The sequence below is a fragment of the Mauremys mutica genome, chromosome 12, assembly GCF_020497125.1.
Source record: "Mauremys mutica isolate MM-2020 ecotype Southern chromosome 12, ASM2049712v1, whole genome shotgun sequence".
Classification (NCBI taxonomy): Eukaryota; Metazoa; Chordata; order Testudines; family Geoemydidae; genus Mauremys; species Mauremys mutica.
Window position 1 is genome coordinate 86,921 of NC_059083.1, and position 24,430 is coordinate 111,350.

At 53.6% G+C, this 24,430-nt stretch overlaps 1 protein-coding gene across 1 annotated transcript; it reads right to left on the reverse strand.

Annotated features, from left to right (window-relative positions):
* Positions 1-524: 524 nt before the first annotated feature.
* Positions 525-24,084, reverse strand: LOC123345721. The gene is made up of 10 exons (XM_044982750.1): positions 23,925-24,084; positions 23,662-23,672; positions 5,646-5,702; positions 4,850-4,945; positions 4,367-4,471; positions 3,890-4,025; positions 3,021-3,115; positions 2,385-2,537; positions 1,600-1,746; positions 525-661 (listed from the first exon to the last, which is right to left on the reverse strand). The coding sequence occupies exons 1-9, from the start codon at positions 24,082-24,084 to the stop codon at positions 1,645-1,647; spliced, it is 915 nt and encodes a 304-aa protein (XP_044838685.1). The 3' UTR covers positions 525-661; positions 1,600-1,644.
* Between the last annotated feature and the right edge of the window lie 346 nt (positions 24,085-24,430).

Sequence of the window (24,430 nt, forward strand, 5' to 3'; positions counted from 1 at the left end):
CCAGCATCGGCTCCTCAGGAGATGGGTGTACCGGTGGGCTCGACTCCTCCTCGGGGTACCGAGCTTGGGGCAGGCTCGGCCAGTCCTCCTCTGGGTACCGGGTTCGGGGCAGGCTCGACCAGTCATCCTCGGGGTACCGGGTTCGGGGCAGGCTCGGCCAGTCCTCCTCTGGGTACAGGGCTAGGGGCAGGTTCGACCAGGCGTCCTCTGGGTACCGGGCTTGGGGCAGGCTTGGTTCGGCAGGAGCTCGGGCACCAACGTCTGTCTCCTCCCGCGGTCGGGCTCTAACTGAGCGCTGGGCCCGGGCTTTTGTACTTCCTGTCCCGCCCCTTGACTTCCGGGGGGGCGGGGACAGGTGGCGGTGGCTCCGCCCACTGAGGCAGCTGATCTGGCTTATCCCTCTCAGGTGCGCCTGGGAGCCAGGCCGCCTCACTACATGGGGCCTGTCTACTGCTGCCAGGTGTTGAGTATGTGCAGGCAGAACCGGAGCCAGTGTCAATGTCCAGGCCGGAGGTCGAAGCCGGGTGGGCAGAAGTATGAACCAATGTCCATATCCATGCAGAGGTCGAAGCCATGTAGTTGAAACTGAAGGTGTTGGGGAAGATCAGGAGGAGGAGGAGGCAATGCTGTGCAGCGGGTGGGTGGAGGGCCTGGAGCAAGGCTAGAGAAAGGCAAGGAGAATACTGAGCCGGGGTTCAGAACCCAAATCTGGAGCCAAGAAGGGTCATGCCAAAGTCATAGCTAGACACTGGAGTCAAGAGCCCAGCCAGAGTCAACAGCGAGAAACCGGAGGGCAGGGAAGGGCAGGGCAGGGCGTACATGCGGGCAGGAATGAGGATGACTTACTGGAGCCTGGAGACCCCTTATCGGGGGACTCCCTTCCTAGCAATAACAGAAGGACAGCGGGATGACAAAGATGTCTCTGAGCCTGGGGACCAAGCCAAGGGGAGCTCCCATCCAGGCTGTGTGCCAGGACCCCATCACCCTCCCTGTTCATTTCACACGCACAGACCCCCTGGCCGGAGGGGAGAATAAAGGGCAGAAGTGAAGGTGCCCCTGGGGGAAAGGCTCTAGGCCGGGACCCAGTCCACTTCCCAGATCTACACCCAGGATTGTGTGACCAGGCCCACAGCCCTTCCTCTGCGTCTCAGTTCCCACCTGCCGGATGGGGAGGCTCCTCCCCTGCCCCAGGGTGTTCGGGGGGAGTTTCATTCCTGGCTGGGAAGGGCTCAGATACCAGGTGGGTGGATTGGGCCCCAGGTGGGGGATGGTCGGACATTCGCTGCATCAGAGGTGACAGGGGCCATGGGAAGGTCTGAGCAGTGATGATGGGGGAGGGGCCCCATGTCAGGCCACCCCTCCCAGACTGCAATGGCTATTGAGCACAACCCCTGGCTCTGCGGATGCTCTCACTTCTGGGCCAGCCCCACAGCCTGATTCTTCCCAACCAGTATCTGGCCTGGGCCCAGCCCCAGGGGTCGGGGTGGGGCAGGGTGTCCAGAGCGAGGTGCTCAGCCTTGGTTTCTCTCAGTGCTGTGGGGGGCTCTATGGCCGCTCCCCCCAGCCCTTCCCCCCAGGCACAGTGAGACAGAGCAGTACCTGCGGCAGGGGGTCCAAGCTGGTCATGCGAGGGGTGGGGGGCCTTCAATCCTGCCCCACGGAGCACAGCCCCTTCAGGGCGTCGGGCAGCTTGCCCATGAGCCTGATATTAAATAGCTGTCCCATGATTTTGTTTGTAATTTCCCCCTGTTGCAAGGGAACATGGATCAATCAGAGACTCCGACACCCATGAGAACGAAGGGTATTAACGGCACCGGGAGCCAGCAACATTTCCTCCCCACATCTGAGGGACGGATTCCCCCGCCCAACCCCCGAGACGAAATCTTGTCTCTTCTCTAGTGACTTCCATCCCCTCTCCCACCATTGTGGAATGAACTCCTGCCCCCACTCCTCTCAGTCCCCCCGCGAGAACTGTTCTACCTCCCAACCCAGCGGGAATCCAGCTCCGCTCCCCGGAGTCCCCTCAGCCACCCTCGCCCCCTCCAGCCGAGGGCTGGGAGGCTTTGGGCTGTAGTGCCGGGGGGTGAGAGGAAGTGGACACCTTTCCCCAAGGGATCCCCATGTCCTTAACGTGATGCCATGGGCAGTGGCTCTGGTGAATGGGGCACTTATGCAGCCTCTGCTGACTGACTCCACCACATCAGCCAGGCTGCCCTGCTTTGAGCTGCTCAGGGGAGAAGCTGGCACTGACCAATGGCACCTGTCTGGGGTCACCCTCTCCTTGCTCCCTGGTCAGCGCATGGGGATGGGATGGGAGCGATTTTCAATGGCCTGGAGGTGAAAGGCCCTGGGGGTCTCTACCCAGGTGACCCCTCTTTGGTTACCTCGTCCTCTAGCAGCTGGCCGGCTTCCCCCACGATGGAATACATCAGCACCAGGCCAGCATGGCTGATGCGGTTGTGGGGGTGGTGGATGGCCAGCAGGCCCGCCTGGAGGAAACTCCTCTTCTGGTCTTCGGTGAATATTTCTCCGAAGACCTAAAACCAAAAGAACCAGAGCCCTTGCAATGGCCCAGAACCAGGCTCCAAATCCCTCTAGTGTCTCACAAGGTGGAGAAGAGTCCTGGGGCAGCCAACCTTTGGGGTCCCATGGACCAGGAACCCCCTTCAGTAGGAGGCTGCAGGCACTGAGGCCTCCAATAGCTCTTATGGAGCAGGATTCACCGCAGGTGCCATGAGATGCTGGGAATGTGTCTGCGCGCTCTGGAACCCAGCTCACACAGACAGCCCAGGACCCCTGCTGCTCCCAGCAGCGACAGCTCCTGCAGCTCACCCACTAGAGGTTCGGGGTCTTTTAGATCTGGATCATTCCCACGCCTCACCCCACGGACATTCCCAGGAGCCTCACATACTCTGTGGAAATAAGGAGCAGGCTCTTGCCCTGTGTCCATGACACACTCACTGCAGCGGGACACAGCTCCACACCTGAGCTGCTGCAATGCACCGGCGGAGAGTCCTTACCTCTCCCACCCTGGCCAGATTTCTATATCCCAGGCGCTTGGGGTCATGGAGCCCGTCCTGGCACCACAGGTCTGCTGCCTTCCTGGTCTTGAGCCCTGGGAGAGAAAGACACACCCATTGGGGAGGTTTGGCCTTCCGCTTTCAGTGCCTGTTTCCTTCTGGGTACACACTGGCCAGGCTCCTCCTGGCATCCGCGGCCCAATGGAATCGCAGGGTCCATGCCAGGCGGGTTAGTACCAGAAGGGGGATTTGTTTCAGCCCTCACAGTAATCATGTGACCCTTACGGTCATTGTGCTCTGGGAGTGGGTGCCTGTTCATGGGGGTGTCTAATACTGAGAACCCCCCACACCCACTGAAGTCAGGATCTGGCCCTGGCTACCTGACTGGTGACACCCTACAAGCTTTGTGTCCATCTCCTGTGGTGCCTGTTCCTGCCCCTGCCCTCATGACGGGCTCTTTCCCTCCATGTGTCTCAATAGCTCCGTTCCTGTCCCCTCACGAGCTGGCTGCCCCATATGGGGTGGGCTGATTTCCCTGGGCTGGGGGACAGAGCCGGGCTCTGAGATAAAGCAGCCAATTTCCCTGGCACTTTCACACTCATCTCCCTAATTCAGAGAGAGGGGGATAGAAGGAGTCATCATCTAAGCTGGGGTCGGTCTCAGAGGAGGGGGCTTCTTTCTGTAGGGTCCCATTGCCCAGCAGAGGGAGTCTCAAAGGAGGGGCCTTGTTTCTATTGGGGTTCCTCTTTCCCGCTACAGCGGGTCTAAGCAGAGAGGCCTTAGTTCTAGAGGCGTCCCAATGGCCAGCTGGAGCTAGTCTCCCAGAGGCTCGTTTCCATGGGGTCCCATTGCCCAGCTGGGTTTCTTACCCCTCTTCTGGAGCAGGAGCTTGTGCAGCCAATTGATCCCACCCTTGGCATGCCGACTGATGTCACTGGCTGGGTGGTATGCACAGAGACCCAGCTGCAGCACAAATTCACCTGCCTTGGAGAAGGTGGAGGAGGTCTGGTGGAAGGAGAAGGAGAGGGGAATCCATCACCATTCTCCCTTCAGCGCCCCAGCGCCCCTGGACCTGAGCTCTGCTCCCACCCCTCTGTAGGAGGCACTGGAGGAGAGGAGCGAGAGCCCTCTTCCTTTCTGTCCCCAAGGGAGCTCGGAGCAAAGGGAGCAGGGCAAGGGCCCTCGCTGAGCACTCGCTGCCTCGCTGCTCCAGAATAACAAGGGCCAGGCACGACCCTGCCAGCCAGCGGCCTATGGAACGCAGTCCCTTACGGACCGGGGCGGACCAATTAGCCAGGGGATGAGGAACTTGACTCTGCAGGACGCTGGGGTCAGAGGTCACTTACGTCAAATCCAGGCAGGGAGGTAGCAAACTGGAGCAGGGCCGCGCTGGTCTGGACGGCCCTGGCTCTCTCCTGGGTGTTTTTTGCCAGGAGAGAGCGATGGATGTGCTGCGGGAGAAGGAGGCAGGGGAGGGTCAGCGGGCAGGCGTACATGCTCTACAAACCAGCCTCTCCCCCTCCCCAAGGGGCTCAGACTTTGTGCTCAGGGTGGAGTAGCCGAGCCCTGGTCGCAGAGCTTGAAAAGGGGGTTCAGTCTCTCAGCCCCCAGCCAGGCCTGGTGCTCACTGTTAGTGCTTAATGCAACCGTGCAGAGCTCTGGCTGACAGTCCCAGCTCCTTCCCCCTGCGCTGGCAGCTCTGGGAACGTGTGGCCGGCTGGGTCCAAGCTGGGAGGACACAATGGAAACGTGGCTCTTCTAGTCTCTCCTTTGCTGCCCTCCCACAGGGCTCAGAGGCAATTCCACCCCAGACCGTCCATTCTACTCACCTCCAGGAGGTGCTGCAGCTTCTCCACGGTGGGGGTCTCTGTTAGGCAGCCCCTGAGGATGGTGTCCAGGCTCCGCAAATGGCGGTTGTGCAGAGCCTGCAAGAAGAGGGAGCACCCGTCAGTCATGGGACACGGGGCTACAGCAGTCAGGGGACAATGAGGAGGATTCTCCAGGAGCCCTGGCAAGACTCAAAAGGCGCATCCTGGCCTCTCCCATTCACATCACTCCAGGGACACTTAGCAAGAGTTCATGGCCGGATGCCTGCTGCCTCATTAATCCTTGCTCTGAGCAGTTCTCTGGGCAGGGCTTGGTACCCAGCAGAGTATGGATCAGCCAAACTGCAATGGGTGGGAGGTAGGATCCCCGGGAGAGTCCAGGCAGGAGATCAGAGAATGAGGAGAGGAAGGAAGGCTGGGATCAGCCACGGAGGGGTAACGCAATCCCCTCTGAACCCCTGATCCATGAACAGCACGTCAGGATCAAGGCACATGCCCTGGACCCCAGACCCAAACCAGCTCCAGGGCTCAGGACCTCCATGGGGTTGGACAGGGAAAGCCGCCCGCTTCCCAAAACCAGTGTCTCCCTGCGCAGACAGGGGTTGGAACTTGGACAGTGTCTGCGAGGACCTTGGCCTGTGTGGGACAAATGTCCCCACTTTGGGGTGCCAGATAACAGAGGAGATGTGTCCCCCCATTGGGGGTGAGGGATTCTCTTGTGCAAGACCCCCTGCCTGGGTGGGGACGGAACAAGGAGCAGGACAGACTGGGTGGCAGCGCAGCTGGGGGATTTTTGTACCTCAGCTCTGCCCTGCAGGTGCTGCTGGATCACCAAGATGATGTCTTGCTCCTCCTCCTCCTCGCACTCCTCCTCTTCCTCCTCCTCAGGCCACGACACCTGGGCACTGGGGGTATCTGCACCAGGGAGGGAAGGAGAAAGTTTAATCCCTTCTGCTGCTGGGGGGATGCAGTGGACAGAGAAGGCTCCATGTTTCCCCTTTCTCTGTAAGGAGCCCCATGGCGGCCAGGGCCCCACCCAGCCCCACCCAGACACACCCTCAGCCCCATCAGCCTCAGGGCCCCATGGCAGTCAGCCCCCCACCCCAACATGATCAGGGAGGCTGGAGCTCCCCAACTCCGCCCAGCATCCCCTGCCATGGGGCGTGTCTGTGCCACCCCCACTGGTGTTAGTGGGGTCACGTGGGTCAGTCCCGGCGCCTTGGCGAGCCGATGGGCACAGGGTGTTACTAGTCCCCCACCGCCCCAGTCCTCCTCCCTTTCCCCTGGGTCTCCCCTCACCTCCAAAGAAGGAGCCTTCAAAGACAGGGCTGCCAGACCGCACGGAGGAGCTTCTGGCCCCGCAGGAGAATGCGGAGCTGCTGGTGTCTGCAGCGCCGCAGTCACTCAACTCCTGCTCTGGGCTGGCAGGAGGCTCCTCCATGGCCAGGGTGGTGCTGGCAGGAGGCTCCTCCGGGGCCAGGGTGGGGCTGGCAGGAGGCTCCTCTGTGGCCAGGGTGGGGCTGGCAGGAGGCTCCTCCGGGGCCAGGCTGGGGCTGGCGGGAGGCTCCTCTGGGGCCAGGCTGGGGCTGGCGGGAGGCTCCTCGGGGGCCAGGGTTGGGCTGGCGCAGGGCCCCTCAGCTGCCATGGTGGTTGGCGGCTCCTGCTGGGCCCTGGGGCGCAGCTCCTGGCTCCTTGGCTTCCTGCAAAGGAAGCCCCAGAGCTGCCGTCCCCGGCTCCTGCCCTCCCCTGGCTCTCTGCTCCACAGCTGAACCCGGGGCCACCTCCGTTTCGGCCCAGAAGGTGCCTCAGGGTCAGCTAGAGGAGCTACTGTGTTCCGCCTCCTCCAGCAGGCGAAGCAGCTCCTCCCTTTCCCCTGGCCACGAGCCTCTTCCCCGCCCGCGGGGACAGAGGGGCCGCTCTCCGCCTGGGCAGGCTGCCTGATGTCGTCTTCTGGCTGTGGAGCCACCTGCCCGGCCTTCCTCCTGAGCATCTGCCTGATTCGCTCCATCCTGGAACAGAGTGGGGAGCAGCCATGAGTCTGGCTTCAAAGCAGCCTCTCATTAACGAGCCTGCCTGCTCCCCTGCCCACCTCCCCTTTGCTGAGGCAATTTCTCCTCCCGACACATCCCACCCCAGGGCACAGGAACCCTCAACCTGGGGAACAAACCCTGACAAGGGACGGGCTGGGAGCCGTAGTGGTGGGATATTCCCACCACACTGGTTCTGGAGAACTCCACTTACTTATTCTAGATCAGATGGAGCAGGATGGCAGATGCTCAGGGTTGCTCCTCTCTTCACCCTCTTCAATCTCCACACCCAGGTGGCCGGCAACGGGTGCCGCTCAATGCCCTGCCAGCAGGGCAAGGGGTAGACACCAGATATCGAAACTGGCTGTGAAAACAATACAATGCCACTAGCGGAACGCTCCTGGGACACTCCATAGCTGTACCCGGGGCCACCTCCATTTGGGCCCAGAAGGTGCCTCAGGGTCAGCTAGGGGAGCTGGGGTCTTCCTCCTCCTCCAGAAAGCCAGAGCTGGGAAGTGCCAGCAGGACTCGATTCCCAGTCTCCCTGGCTCCGAGTGGGACCTGTTGTAGTGATTGACGGATTTGCTCCTTGTCCCCCATCCAAAGCCAATAACACATCTCTGGGTTGGCAGTCATGAGTTAGACCCTCTCAGCACCCTTCTGTCTCCTGCAGCCCTCAGCTGTTCCTTGGATTGCGGTGGCTTGGACGGTAACAGGAGTGGATATTGTTACTGGCTCACTGGGTGGTTCTAGCCAATGAGGGTCTCAGTCTAGCCTCAGAGGCCCACACCCCCAGACACTACAGGTCAGGGTGGATTGATTTCATTCCAAATGTTTTGTAGTTGTATTTTTGAGTTATTTTCCTAATGAGGGATTGATTCTCATGAAATTCTTAGTGGTGGCCGATGACAGAACACGGAGCAATGGTCTCAAGTTGCACTGTGGAAGGCTTAGCTTGGCTATTAGGAAACACTAGTTCACTAGGAGGGTGGTGAAGCCCTGGAATGGGTTCCCTAGGGAAGTGGTGGAATCTCCATCCTTACAAGTTTTTAAAAGGTCAGCTTGACAAAGCCCTGGCTGGAATGATGAAGTTGGGGTTGGTCCTGCCTGCAGCAGGGGGTTGGACTAGATACCTCTTCAGGTCTGTTCCAGCCCTAGTCTTCTATGATGCTAGGAATAGGGATCCATTCAAACATGTTGACTTGCTGGTTTTGCAGGATACAGAAAAACAAAAAGGTTGACTCAACCATTTGGTTTCATTTCAAACAAACTGAGGTAAAGAAGTATCTCTAGTTCGTGCCCTGAACTGATTGTTCCTGCTCATAATGTCCTTCCAGATTTTAGAAGTAGTAGCTCACACCTCCTCCTCTCTAGCCTTTATTCATATTTTACAAGGGGAAAAGAAGCCTTCATCCTTTTCGAACTCCCAATCAGTTTCTTACATTTGAATGAAGTAGCTGCATCAACTGGAATGAAGAAAATATTCTTTCTGCACCCGCAGAAGAGGCTAGTGCTGCCAAAATCTGGCTGAGTGTTTCAATAACTTCTGGATGCCCAGGTGCTTAGGCAATGACTTCCAACAGTTCAGTGCTTTGACTTCCTCTGACACTTGGCAGCAAACATGGACTTCTTCATATATGTAGTTATTTAAATTACTTTAATAGGCTGGAGCAACTAGAGGCCTTAACATCACTTGTCATCATTTCAAATTTTATACTGGATAAGTTTAAAAAAAAAACTTTTTCAATATAAATTTAAAACACCCAGTTTAAATAAAAATAAAATCTCTTTTGGGGGGATTGGGGTTGGGCTGTGAAAAAGCCACTGATTGGTCTTGCCCTTGATTTTAAAAGAACTACTTCATCTGAGAGAATCAGAAACTGCTTGTATTCTAGTCAAGGAGACGAGGCAGCAAAATTCATCCTAGCAGTAATCTGTTGGGCCTTATTTGCTCAGCCTCAAACAAACAAGTGTGCAAAACTCTAGCTAGTCTCTTTTATGTAGGCCCAGCTAAGAGGTGGTGGGAGGGGCAGGAATGCTGTCTCCATCCCGGATCCAGTAGCAATTGCACAGGATATTGCCACAAAACCTACATTTTACTGCCAAACTCTCTAAGCCATTCCTCTCCTGCGCTTCCTGGTTTCTAAGTTTCAAATCCACAAAACCTTCCCCTTGACAGTCACTGCCCAGGTGGTGCAGCAGGCAGAGGAACCTGAGCAGTAACATTGTGACACCAGAGGTAACTCAGCCACCTGTCGCTCCCTGACTCCACTAACCCGGAGCATAAACCCGAAGCCTGAGCCCTGCCTTGGGCATCGCTCCCACGGAAACCTGCAGGCTCATTTACTGACTTATGCAAATCACCTGTGGAGAGTTAGCACTGACTGGCTGAATTCACTCTCAAGTCACAATGCCCTTCAGCTTACAGCACGAATGGAAGGGGCACAGGGTGGAAATCAGGCTTTTCTGGTGACCCATTTTCCAATTGAGAAGAAGGGACAAGAGGGAAGGAGGAAGAGGGAAGCAAAATGGCCACATTCCAAACGCCCCCAGCGAGTCACAGATTAATTCCAAGCCCAGAGGAAACCACTGTCGTCTGACTTTCTGTTTCACTTCGGCCATAGAATATGCCTAGAAATAATTCCCATAGGAATTAGAACAGGTTTTTAGTAAAACACCCAAGCTTGATTTTAAAAGAGGCCAGTTGTGGAAAATCCAGCACAACCCTCAGTGAATTGCTCCAAACTCTGATGTTAAAAATGCTCCTCGCCTTATTTCCAGTGTGTATTGGTCTAGCTTCAACTTCCAGCCATTGTCTGCTCATAACCTTTAACTGGTAAAGGGAAGATGGAGGCTTGCTGCAGCAAGGCTCCTGGGCTCTGCGAGGTTCCCCCTGCCCCGCATCCCTGTCCTGCCTGGCTGTTGGCAAGGGAGCTCTGTGAGGTCACAGAGGCCTCACTCATAGAATCATAGACTATCAGGGTTGGAAGGGACCTCAGGAGGTATCTAGTCCAACCCCCTGCTCAAAGCAGGACCAATTCCCAACTAATTGTCTTTGCTCAATGGGCTGAGTTCTTGCCAAAAGCTTTTGTGAAGTCACTGCCACACCCACCTTTCCCTGGCAGGCCTGACCTCTGCCCCTGGCCAGCCCAGCTGGATGTTTGAGCTGCACCCTGGATCACCCCACTTGCTCATTATTGATTCTGGGGAGCAAGCAGGCCACCCAGTAAAACAGCAGAGTCTGTTCCGCACCCCACGCTGAGTTTTTCATAGAGGCATCGGTTGTGAAACAATTCAGTCTCCTGATGTGGCCTCTATTTCACGGGCTATGAAATTTCACACTCTTAGCACGCTATTGAGCCCAATTGCTTGTAATTCACTAAAAGGCACCTTCCCAACCAGTTATGATGGTAGGACACCAGGAAACAGAGACTCCACCTCTCCCCAGGGTAATTTCTTCCAGTGGCTAGTCTCCCTCACTGTCATAATTATATTGGAAATTGACAACCTCTGATAAGGGCCCAATTTATGACAATCTTTTAAATAATTTAAATAGAAGAGAAAAAATAACATTCAGTAGAACATGTTCACTGCCAAGCTTTTCAGACAGTCGCACCACTGATGTGATACCTAAGGCCCCGGAAGCAAAGCTAGCTGAAATGCTAACCCAGCTTTGGGCAGCAGTAGCTTCCTTGAAAGGTGCAGAAAATATTGTCTTCCTTTCAGTTTATTCAAATCGTTCAGTTCAATCAACTAGTTTGTTGAAATTCAAGAAAGCCATTGGGAATTCACAAAACAGGCAAACTTGTTTTCCTCCCTCAATCTAGGGATAAAAACTAGGGGATAGATCTACTGGTTCATCAATCTAGAAACTCGTGGAGACAAGAATGTATCATTTCACTTCACTAACCACACATCAAATTGCCTTTGTTTAAGAAATTTGTTAGTTTGAAATGCAAAACATTTTGATACAACTTCTTTCTTATGCTTCTCTTTCTAGCTCTGGCATGCCCTTGCTGTGTGACCAGAGAGGTCACTTCTTTTCTCTTTCCCTCGGTATCATGGGGGATGGAGAAAATTCTCTCAGCCCTAGCAGGAGAGAGATTTGAGCAAGTCAGGCGTGTTAGGGTCCTCGTGCTCTAAAGGACAATGGGCGATTGTTGTTTGGGGCAAGAATCCCAACAGATTTGTTACTTGTCCCCCAACCAAAGCCAATAACACATCTTTGTATTTTCAGTCATGAGTTAGACATTCTGTCTCCCTCAGCCCTCAGCTGTTCCTTGGATTAGGGAGGCTTGGATGGTAAGAGAACTGGAATTATTTTACTGGCTTCTTGGGTGTTACTAGCCCATGAGGGTCTCAGTCTGGCCCCCAAGGCCCACACTCCCAGACACTAAAGATCAGGAGGGGTTGATTTCACTCAAAGTGTTTTGTATTTGCGTTTTTGAATTATTTTCCTAATGAAAGATTGATTCTCACGAAATCTTAGAGCTGGCAGATGACAGAACAAGGAGCAATGCTCTCAAGTTGCAGGGTGGAAAGCTCAGATATTAGCACAAACTTTTTCCCTAGGAGGGTGGTGATGCCTTTGAATCTGCTAGGATAGAGTCCCCTATCTTGTATTTAGAGCCTGTATTTTTTCTTACCTTCTACACAGATGACAATATCTTTGAAATAAATCCACACAGAAATGAGAAACACACGCACAGACTCTCTCCTACAGACTCTCTCGTGAGAGACCACGAGATGGAGGCTTGCTGCAGCAAGGCTACAGGGCTCTCCGAGGTTCCCCCTGCCCCGCATCCCTGTCCTGCCTGGCTGTTGGCAAGGGAGCTCTGTGAGGTCACAGACGCCTCATCATCTTTGCCCAATAGGCTGAGTTCCTGCCAAAGGCCTTTGTGAAGTCACTGCCGCACCCACCTTTCCCTGGCAGGCCTGATGTCTGCCCCTGGCCAGCCCAGCTGGATGTTTGAGCTGCAGCCTGGATCAGCCCACTTGCTCATTATTGATTCTGGGGACCAGCCAGGCCACCCAGCAAAACAGCAGAGTCTGTTCCGCACCCCACACTGAGCTTTTCATAGAGGTTATGAAACAATTCAGTCTCCTAATGTGGCCTCTATTTCACCGGCTATGAAATTTCACGCACTTTGCACCATATGAAGCCCAATTGCTTGTAAGTCACTAAAAGGCACCTTCCAGAATGACAGGCAGTTTTGACGACAAGACACCAGGAAACAGAGACTCCACCTCTCCCCTGGGTAATTTGTTCCAGTGGCTAGTCTCCCTCACTGTCAAAACTGTGTGCCTAAGTCTCCTTTGAATTTCTCTGGCTTCAGCTGGCAGCTGTTGGTTCTTGTTGTGCCTTTTTTGGCTAGATCGAATTAGCCCTGCCCTGTGAAATCCGATCTCCCCGTCCTGCTGGACCCCTCAGCCAGGAGAACCCAGTAGGGGCCTCCTAGCTGTTTCTCTGCCTGGCTGGGGACAGGACTTCCTCTCCGTGGGGATATCAGACGCACCTGCAGAGGCAATGCAGAAGTGAGTGCGCTGCATCAGCCCGGCGTTGGGCTCAGGGCTTTGCTCTTGGCAGTTCTGCTCCACTCACGTCTCTGGGTGCCCGGACTCAGAGCTTCTGGCCCCCTGTGGCTGCAGCCAGTGCTGGGGCACCAGGCTCAGGACTTTCATGCCCCTCCCCACTCCTGCTGGCGCTCTAGGTGCCTGGGCTCGGGGCTTCTGCCTGGCCTCTGCAGTGAGTGCTCAGGGCTTCCCTTGCAGTTCTTTCTGGGGCTCAAGGGTCCATTTCTCTGGATGCCCCGAAAATGGTAGGAGCCAAGGTGCTCCCAAGTAGTCGGTAGGAGCTGAGGTGCTGCCAACAGCAGGGCCCCACCTGCACATGTGGGAACCTCCTCTAGCTTCAGAAAGGTTGCTGGCTGCTGCCCTTGGAGCCCAGGTCTGAAGGCAGCACAGAAGTGAGGGTGGCAATGCTGTGACCCCACCACAACAACCTCTGAACTCCCCCATTCTCCCAGGTTGATCGGGACCCCCATGGTTACAATACCATGAAATGTCAGGTGGAAACATCGAAATGGTGACGTTGGTCAATTTCAAGGCCAGAGGTTTGTAAACTAGTCAAAGTGAGCCCTGAATTTGGTAGGGACCTGGCTATTATGAAGGCCTGAGCAGGTTTGCACTCCCAGTTCTCCTGAAAGGCCATGGAGAATTCCTGCTGCCTGAGAAACTTTCCAGAATAAGTTACCAGGACTGGGAGAGAAATGAAGGAAACCAACCAAAGCCTGAGCTAGGATGGAGAGCATTGATCCAAGCCGTGTTTGAACCCCTCCACCCCCACCTGCCTGCCTGCGGTGAAACGGACCGAGGGGCACTGATTTCTAGTTGTGAACTTGCTACCGACCGTGGGCTTCAGCACAAGCCATACAGCCCATACTCTGAACTCTTGGATAAACAGCAAAGCTGGCTTTTCCGAAACCTTTCCCCCCAGTGCTCTGCATCCACCTGGGATTGTGCCCAGCAGAGGCTGGTGGAGGGGAGGGGAAGGGAGAGGAGGCCATGCAAATGTTGTGGCATCTGCACAACCCCCCAGACACACACAGCAATGAAGGGCATAATATCCAGGGCAGTAACTGATTTGGCCATAACCTACCAAATCCTCAGTGTTGAAAGTCCAATTTCTCTAGAAAACAATGGGAGGGAGGGGTTAGAGAGCTGCAGTAACCACGTGGACTTCCACTCTCTGGCCAGGCACATCCCCCTCTGCAGAGTTTTCACTGCTATCGTCTCCAAACTGGTCCTCCTGATCTGATGTGAGGTCACATCCTGGCCTTTAGGGCCATTGGCAGGATCTTCCCTGTTCCCAGCTGCAGCATCACCCTCGTTATCCTGCCTGATAAGGATCCCGCCAGGGCTCAGCTAAATGGCATGTGGCATGACAGGCTCTTTGCTGGGGGCCTTGGCAGCACTCAATCGAGATCTGAATCGGAGGGGCACGGGCAGCTGCATTTCCTGACTTTTTACTGGAGTCCTGGACCCTCTCATGCTGCTGCTGCAAATGTTCCTTCTCGCTCAGCGCTCAGCAGCAGAATGCTCCTTGCCCTTTGGCTGTGCAACATCCAGACGTCTAGTCCTGCTGCTCTGAAAGAAACCGTCTTCACAGCTCTAATCCTGGCAGATATTGATTAAAATCTTGCCGTGCTCCTCTAAATGTATTTGTGATTGGACGTGCTTCTTGCTAGGGGGGATTTTCAGATACATGAACTGCATAAAACAGAGGGAAAGACAAAAGGAAGCATCAACATGTCTAAGAACTTGAACAATATTTGAAGACCATATATTGGTGTCTAACTACCTCCTGCTGCCAGGAAATGCAACTGGTATTTTAACGACACACTCATTCCACTTGTGCCTGACTTGTGATTCAGAGCTCTGAGGAATGCTGTCCCCTGGTGTTGGCAGAACAAATAAACCCCACCTCCCATTACACAATCCATTTGAGTTCAAGAGAGAGATATCTCTATCTTGCAACAAGCTTTAACATTACGGGGCAAAGACTAAGATGAGAGGTCAATTTTGCTTGCAGTTCTAATACCCGAGGAAAACTCCGAAATCCATTCTGTCAACCAAGAGAAAAGATTGTTTTTCTGTTCTCAAAGTGCTGATGCTTTTGACCCCAAAATGTTGTCTTCGTTTTCTCTCACAAAATAACTTGCAGAGAAATGGGACCAACTGCCTAAACTATCCTGAACGCTGCATGTCAGAGTTTGGGAATATCAGGACAGATCATCACCTGGCGTCAGTTGTCACGGATCCATCAGCATCAGCAGAGCTATGGTGATTTATACCAACCGAGTGTCTGGTCCATTGTGCTGTAACGAGTTAAAAGTTTTCATACGCTGTGCATATGAAGATGAAAATGTAGGGTGGAAGGGACCTCATGTAGTCGAGTCAGGCTCCGCATGCTGGGGCAAGACCCCTTGGTTTCAAAGAATCTTGTTTAATGGAGGGTTTTTTCTTCTTTTTTTTTTTTTCTAAAAATGTGCTTCATTTATTTGAATATCAAACATTTTCATTTAAAATTTCCCAGAGTAAGTTTTGTGCTGGTGAAATATTCTCAGTCGACAGCTCTGGAGAGAGAATATTGTGAATAAAGACAGTACAGAATGGAATGCGCTTCCCCAGTGCACCATTCTCTGCCCCCATGGAAGGTCTCATGGGTTCGGGGTGGATACACACCAACAATGGAATGAAATCTCTCTTGCATAGTTGAGTTTTCTTCTTAGTTTGAAGCGGGAGAAGGAACAGGATCATCAGGACCCACCTAGCTCCCAAGGGAATCATCTTTCTTGATGCTGTTTGACCTGCAATTCATTGTGGCCCATTAGGTGGAGATTCTCTAGGAAGTTGCTTTATGACTCTGCTAATGAACTATCTTCTGAGAAGGACAGACTGGTCCTGCCACTGTCTCCAGTCACTCACGGTAAATTATAGAGATTTGTAGCCATAGGTTGTACAGGATGATAAGATACTGCATGTGAGCACGGGAGAGAGGGAGATGTTTTACTTGGTATTCATTAGGGTCCTTTTCTTTGGAGGTGGAAGCTTTTCCAAACTCACTTGCTGCCTCTGCTTCCCCACTGCAGAACTCCAGTTTTAGGCTGTGCAAGAAGCCAGAGTAGGCATGAGGGTCTCACCCATAGTTTTAATTCAGCTCCCGCTGCTTAACTTGGCTCTTCATTCATATCTCCTCAGTTAATATACAGTGAACCAGTGTGAACATAATCTTACTGATTTCAACAAGAATGCTGATTATTGAACTTATCAGAGTTTATTCCTAGTTTGTGGTTTTAATTGACTTCTTATACGTAGCATAGCTCCTGCTTTAATTATGAAAAGGTGATAGACAGGTAGACACTAGACAGACGGATGTTTTTCTATGGGGATAGATAGACAGAGACATGGTTATGTCTGGGGTTAGATAGACAGAAACACGTCATTAGACACACACAGGAGAAAGGAAGGATGGTCCAGAGGTTATGGCACTCATCTAAGACTTGAGGGATCTGAGTTTAAATTCCGCCTCCACTGCAGATTTCCTTTGTGATCTTGAGCAAATCACTTAGGGCCAGATTTTTTAAAGGGATTTCAGTTCCTAATTCCCATTGAAACCAATGGGATTTATGTGGCCTAAATACCTTTTAAAAACCTGGGGTTAGTCTCCCTCTGTTTGCCATTTGTAATATGGAGGCAAGAGAAGGAACGTTGTAAGCAAGACACAAGAAGTGATTCTTCTGCCCTTACTCCGCACTGATTAGGCCTCAGCTGGAGTCTTGTGTCCAGTTCTGGGCACCACTTTTCAGGAAAGATGTGGCCCAATTGCAGAGAGTCCAGATAAGAGCGACAAAAACGCGAGTGCCGTGTCTCCGTGTGGCTCGCAGAAGCAGCAGCACATCCCCAATCCGGCTTCTATGCATAGGGAAAGCCAGGAGGCTCCACACGCTGCCTGTGTCCTAAGCACCGCCCCTGCAGCTCCCATTGCTGGGAACCACAGCCAATGGGAGCTCCAGGTGCGGCGCCTGCAGACAGGGCAGTTTGCCCACCCCTGGGCTAAGGGCACACAGTCATAGGCGGCGAGTTCTATGGGCCCGTGGAGCCCAGGCCCCACCAATAATCCCGAGGGTGGGCCCAGCTCCACCAATGTTCGGGCCCCAGGCCCTGTGCTCCGGGGGTCCCCGCGCCAGCAATGTCAGCGCTCTTACCTCAGCGGCAGCAGCAGCTCTCCCCAGCCCCGGAGAGGCTCCGGGGCTGACTTGGCTCACAGCCCATTGGCCGGGAACCCCAGCCAATGGGAGCTGCCGGGGGCGGTGCCGGAGCTGCCTGGCCACGCCTCCACAGCAGGGAGTGGGAGGGAGCCACAGGCAGCGGCTCTCAGCGCTGGGCAGAGCGAGCAGCAGGGTCTGTCACTGTCAGACAGACACAGCCGGTGAGCTCTGGGGGCAGCCAGACACACACACACACAGCTTGGGGAGAGGGGGGGGCTGTGGGACAGACACACACACAGACACAGCCAGGGGGTTGTGGGACAGACAGACACAGCCAGGGATGATGGAGACAGACACACACAAGGACACAGCTGGGGGTTGTGGGCAGGGCCAGCTCTAGGTTTTTTGCTCTCCCCCTTCCCAGCCCTGGGCTCCCCCCGTACCCTCCTGCTGCCCCAGTCCTGGGCTCTCCCCCCACCCACACACACCCCCTGTCACCCCAGCGCTGGGCTTCCCCCTTTCCTCCCCACCAGTGCCCTCCCTCCACCCTGCTGCTGCCCTAGCCCTGGGCTCCCCACACCAGTGCCCCCCCCACACCTCCTTCCGCCCCAGCCCTGGGTCACTGGTAACTCGCTCCCAGGGTGGGTCGTTCAGCCAGAATTTTGGATGTGCACAAAACACAGACAGGATTGGTTCCCATATGCTTACAGAGCTGCAGTAAAGTGGAACAATTTTCAGCTTGTGTGATTGGAGGATATCTGGATGCATATTATAAGACTGTCCTCCATAAATGAGGAAAAGTTGAGGAGCCTTTATTATTCTTTTGTTCCACTCTTTCTTTCTATGGGGAATTTGCCAATGCAATCTCACTGTCTTCCTTTCAAACAAACAAAAAGGCAATGGCTGTTGAAAGTAGCAATTCCAGTGCTAATAAGCATTTCTTGCTCAATTTTATCCTACTTTTTCTACAGCAAGTTACAGTGGATCAGTATATTTGATTTGGGAGAAATGAAGTAAAAGCTGCCCAAACGGAGCTTGAGCACTCCTGAATTTTGAGGTGTTCAAATCTGGAAGGCAGGTGCTGGGGGTGGAAGAGGGCTGTGGGCTCCATGGGGGAGCATGGCAGCAACTGTCTGGAGCTGCACGGAGCCAGACATGCTGGTCTGAGTGGCACAGTAAGCGGTTTGGGGGTAGGAGGTTCCTGGGGGCAGTCAAGGGACAAGGAGCAGGGGGGGTTGGATGGGGCAGAGGTTCAGAGGGGCAGTCAGGGGACAGGCAGCAATTGGATAGGCATGGGAGTCCAGGGGGCTTATCAGGGGACAGGTAGGGGGTGGGGTCCTGGGGGGAAGTTGGGTGGGGTCTCAGGAGGGGGCAGTTGGGGACAAGGGGAAGGGAGGCTTAGCTAGGGGCTGGGGTTCCAAGGGGCAGTTGTCTCGGGAGGGGGTAATCAGGGGACAAGGACCAGTGGTGCTTAGATAGGGGGTGGGGGTCCTGAGGGGCAATTGGGGCAGGGGTCTGGGGAGGGGGCAATCAGCGGCCAGGGGCTGGGATTCAAAGGGCTCTGGGCTGCTGGCAGCCGCGGGGAGCCCTGAGCCCTTTAAATCCCAGCCGCCGCCGCAAAGCCTGCGGGCAGCGCAGAGCCCTCTGACTCCCGGCCGCGGCTGGGATTTAAAGGGCTCAGGGCTCCCCGCGGCTGCCAGCAGCCCAGAGCCCTTTGAATCCCAGCCCCTGGCCGCTGATTGCCCCCTCCCCAGACCCCTGCCCCAATTGCCCCTCATGACCCCCACCCCCATCTAAGCACCACTGGTCCTTGTCCCCCGATTACCCCCTCCCGAGACCCCTGCCCCTAACTGCCCCTTGGGACCCCAGCCCCTATCTAAGCCTCCCTTCTCCTTGTCCCCAACAGCCCCCTCCTGAGACTCCACCCAACTTCCCCCCAGGACCCCACCCCCTACCTGTCCCCTGATAAACCTCCTGGACTCCCATGCCTATCCAATTGCTGCCTGTCCCCTGACTGCCCCTCCGAACCTCTGCCCCATCCAACCCCCCCTGCTCCTTGTCCCTTGACTGCCCCCCGGGACCCCACCCAACTTCCCCCCAGGACCCCACCCCCTACCCCTTCTCCAACCCCCAAACTGCTTACTGTGCCACTCAGACCAGCGTGTCTGGCTCCGTGCAGCTCCAGACAGTTGCTGCCATGCTCCCCCATGGAGCCCACAGCCCTCTCCCACCCCCAACACCTGCCTTCCAGATTTGAACACCTCAAAATTCAAGCTCCGTTTGGGCAGCTTTTACTTCATTTCTCCCAAATCAGTTTCCCCTGCAAGGTGCCAACTGAAGGTGTTGGAAAACAGAGAGATCGGGTGGCCTCCTAATGCCTGGAAAAGAGACAAAGGCCAGAGGAGGGAGTGTCAGTGCCTGTGCGGACTTCTGGGAAGTGCATGGTGTGGAAGGGGATGCTGTGATGCTTTGGAACAACTCCATATAAAGCCAGTCAGGACTCTGGGGGAGCCTCCTCTCTCGGAGCATACTGTCTCCAGGGCAAGAAGCTCACACCTTCCTGGGTCTGACCTCAGAGCATTCAGCTTGCCCTTCCACATCATGCACTTTCCACAGTCTGCCCAGGCGGGTCCTGGGGCAACCAGAGGTCCCTGCACCCCAACTCCGCAGTCAGATGTGACTCTCAGCCAGACAGTAAAACAGAAGGTTTGCAGGTAAATATGCCCAATGGTCTGGGATGAGATCTGAGTTACTACAGAGAATTCTTTCTTGGGTGCTGGCTGGTGAGTCTTGCCCACATGCTCAGGGTTTAACTGATCATCATATTTGGGGTCGGGAAGGAATTTTCTTCCAGGGCAGATTGGCAGAGGTCCTGGAGGTTTGTTGCCTTCCTCTGCAGCGTGAGGCACTGGTCACTTGCTGGAGGATTCTCTGCACCTTGAGGTCTTTAAACCACGATTTGAGGACTTAAATAACTAAGACATAGGTTAGAGGTTTGTTACAGGAGTGGGTGGGTGAGATTCTGTGGGCTGTATTGTGCAGGAGGTCAGACTAGATGATCATAATGGTCCCTTCTGACCTTAAAGTCTATGAGTCTATGAGATGATGGGAACACAGTTTAAACAGAGCTTGTTGGTACAGAAAACAGAACCCCTCTGTCAGGTCTATCTTAGGGGGTGGGGAGCCCAGAACCAAGTTCTGGGTCTCTCCCCATTTCCCCAGCCAGCTCCAAACTGACACTCCCTCCTCTGGCCTCTGTGTCTCTTCCGGACAAGGAGGCCACCTGATCTCTTTGTCCCCAACACCTTCAGTTGGCATCTTGCAGGGGAAACTGTGGCACCCACACAGTATTCAGAGAAAATATTAACATTCCCACTTCATCACAACAAGTGCAACAAAATATAATACTGTATATTGAAGTAGGCAAGTGCTGCTTCTGACTTTCCACTTTTAATTGACCCTTGTAATCTTGTGGCACTGACGCGTTATAGCTTCATTTTATATCGGCTTACAGGGCGGGAGCGGGGGGGGCACCACCATTTTGGGCCCCACCAAAAATTATACAAACCTGCCGCCTATGCACACAGTGTTCGCAGTTGCATGGCCCATGATGCTAGCCCCCATCACTCCCTGGTTAAATCTTCAAACAAGCCCCTTCGTGCTTCCTCCCATTCTGCCCCCCCACATTCGGGAGGAGCTCCCTGTAAACATCAGCAAAACGACCTCCTCAACCCAGGGACTGTTTGACTCTTTAATTATTGCCTGTCCAGCAGGCTTGCCATCTCCTTCTGAACTTGCTGTTGCTCCTGGTTACCTCGGGGTCTACAACCGCCCGAACGCCCACAACGATTGGATCCAGGAGAACGTGCCTGGTGTGACTTTCAAGGTGGTGAACTTCACTACCACTGTCAGTCCGAATGGTGCCAGTCTGTCTGCCACCGTTCCCAGCGTCCTTCTCCTTGTTGTGTTTCTGCAACTGGTCATCTGAACCCTGTCCCCCCGCCTCCTAGACTGGCTCCCCATCATACCCCAGTTCTTCCTCATCTTTGGTGCCGACAGACCATGTGTGCAGTGACACTAGACCCCAGTATTCACACCCTACACACGACTGTAACAATCTTTGTGCAAAATACACATTGTGAGGTATCATTTGAAAACTGATAACTCTCTGACCATTCATATCCTTGTGTGATATATGTACGTGATGGTTGCTAAGAGTTATGGACATACACTGGAATGGTCACTAAAATGAGTTCAAACTCCATATGCCGGGGGAGTTGTTAAACAGATTGATCCTAAGTGAAGGACTGTGTGTTTAACTCAGTTTACATTCAAGCCGCACACAGACCCATCAAAGCTCACACTGAGAAGCGGGGGACAAGACAGCCTGGTGTCTACGCCCAGCAGGAGAGAGAAGCTCTTCTGGGTTTTATTTTTCAGAAGGGTCCATTGCAAAGATTTACTGGTCTGAACTTCATGTGATAATCAACTGAATCAACTGACTGGATACAATAGTACTGTATTATACGAGAGTACGGGGTGAGGTTTTTCTGAAAACAAATGACCCCCTGGTGCTTAATATCATTGTGAAATGTCTGTATAAACACTATATGAGGAAATGTGGATACTTTATGATAGGCTTTAAAGTCTGCAGCCAAACAGGGAGACACAGGTTCTCTTACAGACTGCGGGGAAGGGAGGCGCTAGGTACCTGCCCCCCACACACACCCTGCGTTAGTCACCCACAGCTACCCCCGATACAGCCCATCACCCCCCCCACACACCCTGCGTTAGTCACCCACAGCTACCCCCGATACAGCCCATCACCCCCCCCACACACCCTGCGTTAGTCACCCACAGCTACCCCCGATACAGCCCATCACCCCCCCACACACCCTGCGTTAGTCACCCACAGCTACCCCCGATACCGCCCATCACCCCCACACACACCCTGCGTTAGTCACCCACAGCTACCCCCGATACAGCCCATCACCCCCCCCCCAACACACACACACTGCGAGACTCATCCACGGCTGCCCCCGACACAGCCCATCACCCCCCCCCCACACACACACACACCCCCGCAGGAGTCACCCACAAGTGCCCCCGACACAGCCCATCACCCCCCCCGGTGTCACTCCCAGCCGAGTCTCTGCCGCTCCCTCAGGCAGGCGGGGCCGGGCCGGGCCCTGGGCGAGGGGCGCAGTAGTTTCCCCAGGAACTGAAATTAGGGGGGGTGTTCAAATTTACAGGGGGGGGGTTGTCAGGGCCAATGAGATATACAAAGGGGTATGAATAAAGTAAATATTTTGTTAGGATAATGCAAATTTAACATAAGGATAATGCAAGTTACACCAAAACACATAACAGGTCTAGATTTAAAAAAAAAAATTTTTTTAAATATATATAATTTAAATTGACGTTTCAAAAGTATGCCATCATGGGATAAGAGGGAAGATCCTCTCATGGATCAGTAACTGGTTAAAAGATGGGAAACAAAGGGTAGGAATAAATGATCAGTTTTCAAAATGGAGAGAGATAAATAGTGGTATCCCAGAGGGGTCGGTACTGGGACCATTACTGTTCAACATACTCATAAATGATCTGGAAAAATGGGTAAACAGTGAGGTGGCAAAATTTTCAGATGATACAAAACTATTCAAGATAGTTAAGTCCCAGGCAGACTGCGAAGAGCTACAAAGGGATCTCACAAAACTGGGTGACTGGGCAACAAAATGGCAGATGAAATTCAACGTTGATAAATGCAAAGTAATGCACATTGGAAAACAATCTCAACTATACATACAAAATGAAGGAGTCTGAATTAGCTGTTAACACTCAAGAAAGAGATCTTGGAGTCATTGTGGATAGTTCTCTGAAAACATCCACTCAGTGTGCAGCAGCAGCCAAAAAAGCAAACAGAATGTTGGGAATCATTAAGAAAGGGATAGATAATAGGACAGAAAATATCATGTTACCTCTATATTAATCCATGGTGCGCCCACATCTTGAATACTGTGTGCAGATCCTGTCACCCCATCCCAAAAGAGATATATTGGAAATGGAAAAGGTACATAGATGGGCAACTAAAATGATAAGGGGTATGAAACAGGAGGAGAAATTAAAATGACTGGGAATTTTCAGCTTAGAGACGACTAAGGGGAGATACGATAGAGGTCTATAAAATCTTGACTGGTGCGAAGAAAGTGAATAAGGAAATTTTATTTAATCCTTCACATAACACAAGAACTCGCAGTCACCCAATGAAATTAATAGGCAGCAGGTTTTAAAAAAACAAAAGGAAGTATTTCTTCACACAATATAAAGTCAACCCAGGGAACTCTTTGCCAGGGGATGCTGTGAAGACCAAAACTATAACAGGATTAAAAAAAGAACTAGATACATTCCTGGAGAATAGGTCCATCAGTGGCTATTAGCCAGGATGGGGAGGGATGCAACACCATGCTCTGAGTGTCCCTAGCCTGTTTGCCAGAAGCTGGGAATGGGCAACAGTGGATGGATCATTTGATGATTCCCTGTTCTGTTCATTCCCTCTGAAGCACCTGGCCTTGACCACTGTCAGAAGACAGGATACTGGGCTATACGGACCATTGGTCTGACCCAGTATGACCATTCTTATGTAAAAATTAATTATAATAATAAAAATGTTTAGTACAGAAACTCCAACATAATGACCTCTCAAGGTAGCAACAATGTGAGATAACAACCTTGGCAAATACTGCATTTTAAAAATCTTGCCCTACTAGGAAACATATTTATATAAGTTTTCATTCCCAGTCACAAATCTAGCATTCTGGAGCAAAGTCACTAAAATATAGTCCAACAAACAAATGTTTGTTTAACATGCCCCTCACTTTTCCCTTCACCGCACCCCACTCACTGGTGTTGTCCTTGGTCAGTGAAGACTCAGAGTTCAGAGGTGCTTTCACGTAAGTTCACCTCCCAGGTGGGGGACAAGAAGGCACCTTGCTCGTTCCTCCAGCTGCTCACTGTTCACTCTGGCCAGCACTGGGGGAAGAGAGGACACCTGGTGTTAAGGCTCTTGTTAAAGTTGCTAATCACCAGTTGTGTGTTTGTTAATATCACTTTTCACAGCAAGTCCTGGCAAATTAAGACCTGGATGGGGTGGGGATTGAGGCAGCGGGGGGCAGGGAAGATGGATGCAGGGCTGGGGGAGGCAGCAGAGGCCAGGTGCAATGGACGAGGGGCCCTGGCTACCGCATGGTCGGGGGGTGAGGATTGGTGGCTGGGGGTCAGTACCTGCTGCTGTGTGGTCAGGGCTGGGGATTGACATCCACTGCCATGTAGCCGGGGGTTGGCACTCGGGGTCCACATTTGCTGCCACGTGACTGCGGAAGGGGTAGGTATCGGTGTCCAGGGCCAGCATCCGCTGGATCCCAGGGTTGGCACCTGATGCCATGTGACCAGAGCCAGGGATTGGCACCAGTGGCCAGCACCCACAGGAGCTCAGGGTCGACCTCCAGGAGCAGTGTCCAGTGTCAATGGCCAGGGCTGGGGATCGGAGTGCGTGGCCGGGCGTTGGCGCCTGGGGCCAGCAGCCACTACCAGGGATGGTGCTTGGGGTCCACACCTGTTGCTGTGCAGCCAGGGCTAGGGGTCAGGATCCAGAGCCAGCACCCGCCGGAGCCTGAGGCCAGGGATCTGCACCCAGGGCAGGCAGCCGGGGCTGGGGAGCTGCTGGAGCCCAGGGACAGCACCCAGGACCAGCGACCATGGCTGGGGTTCGGAGTGTGCTGCCGGGGATC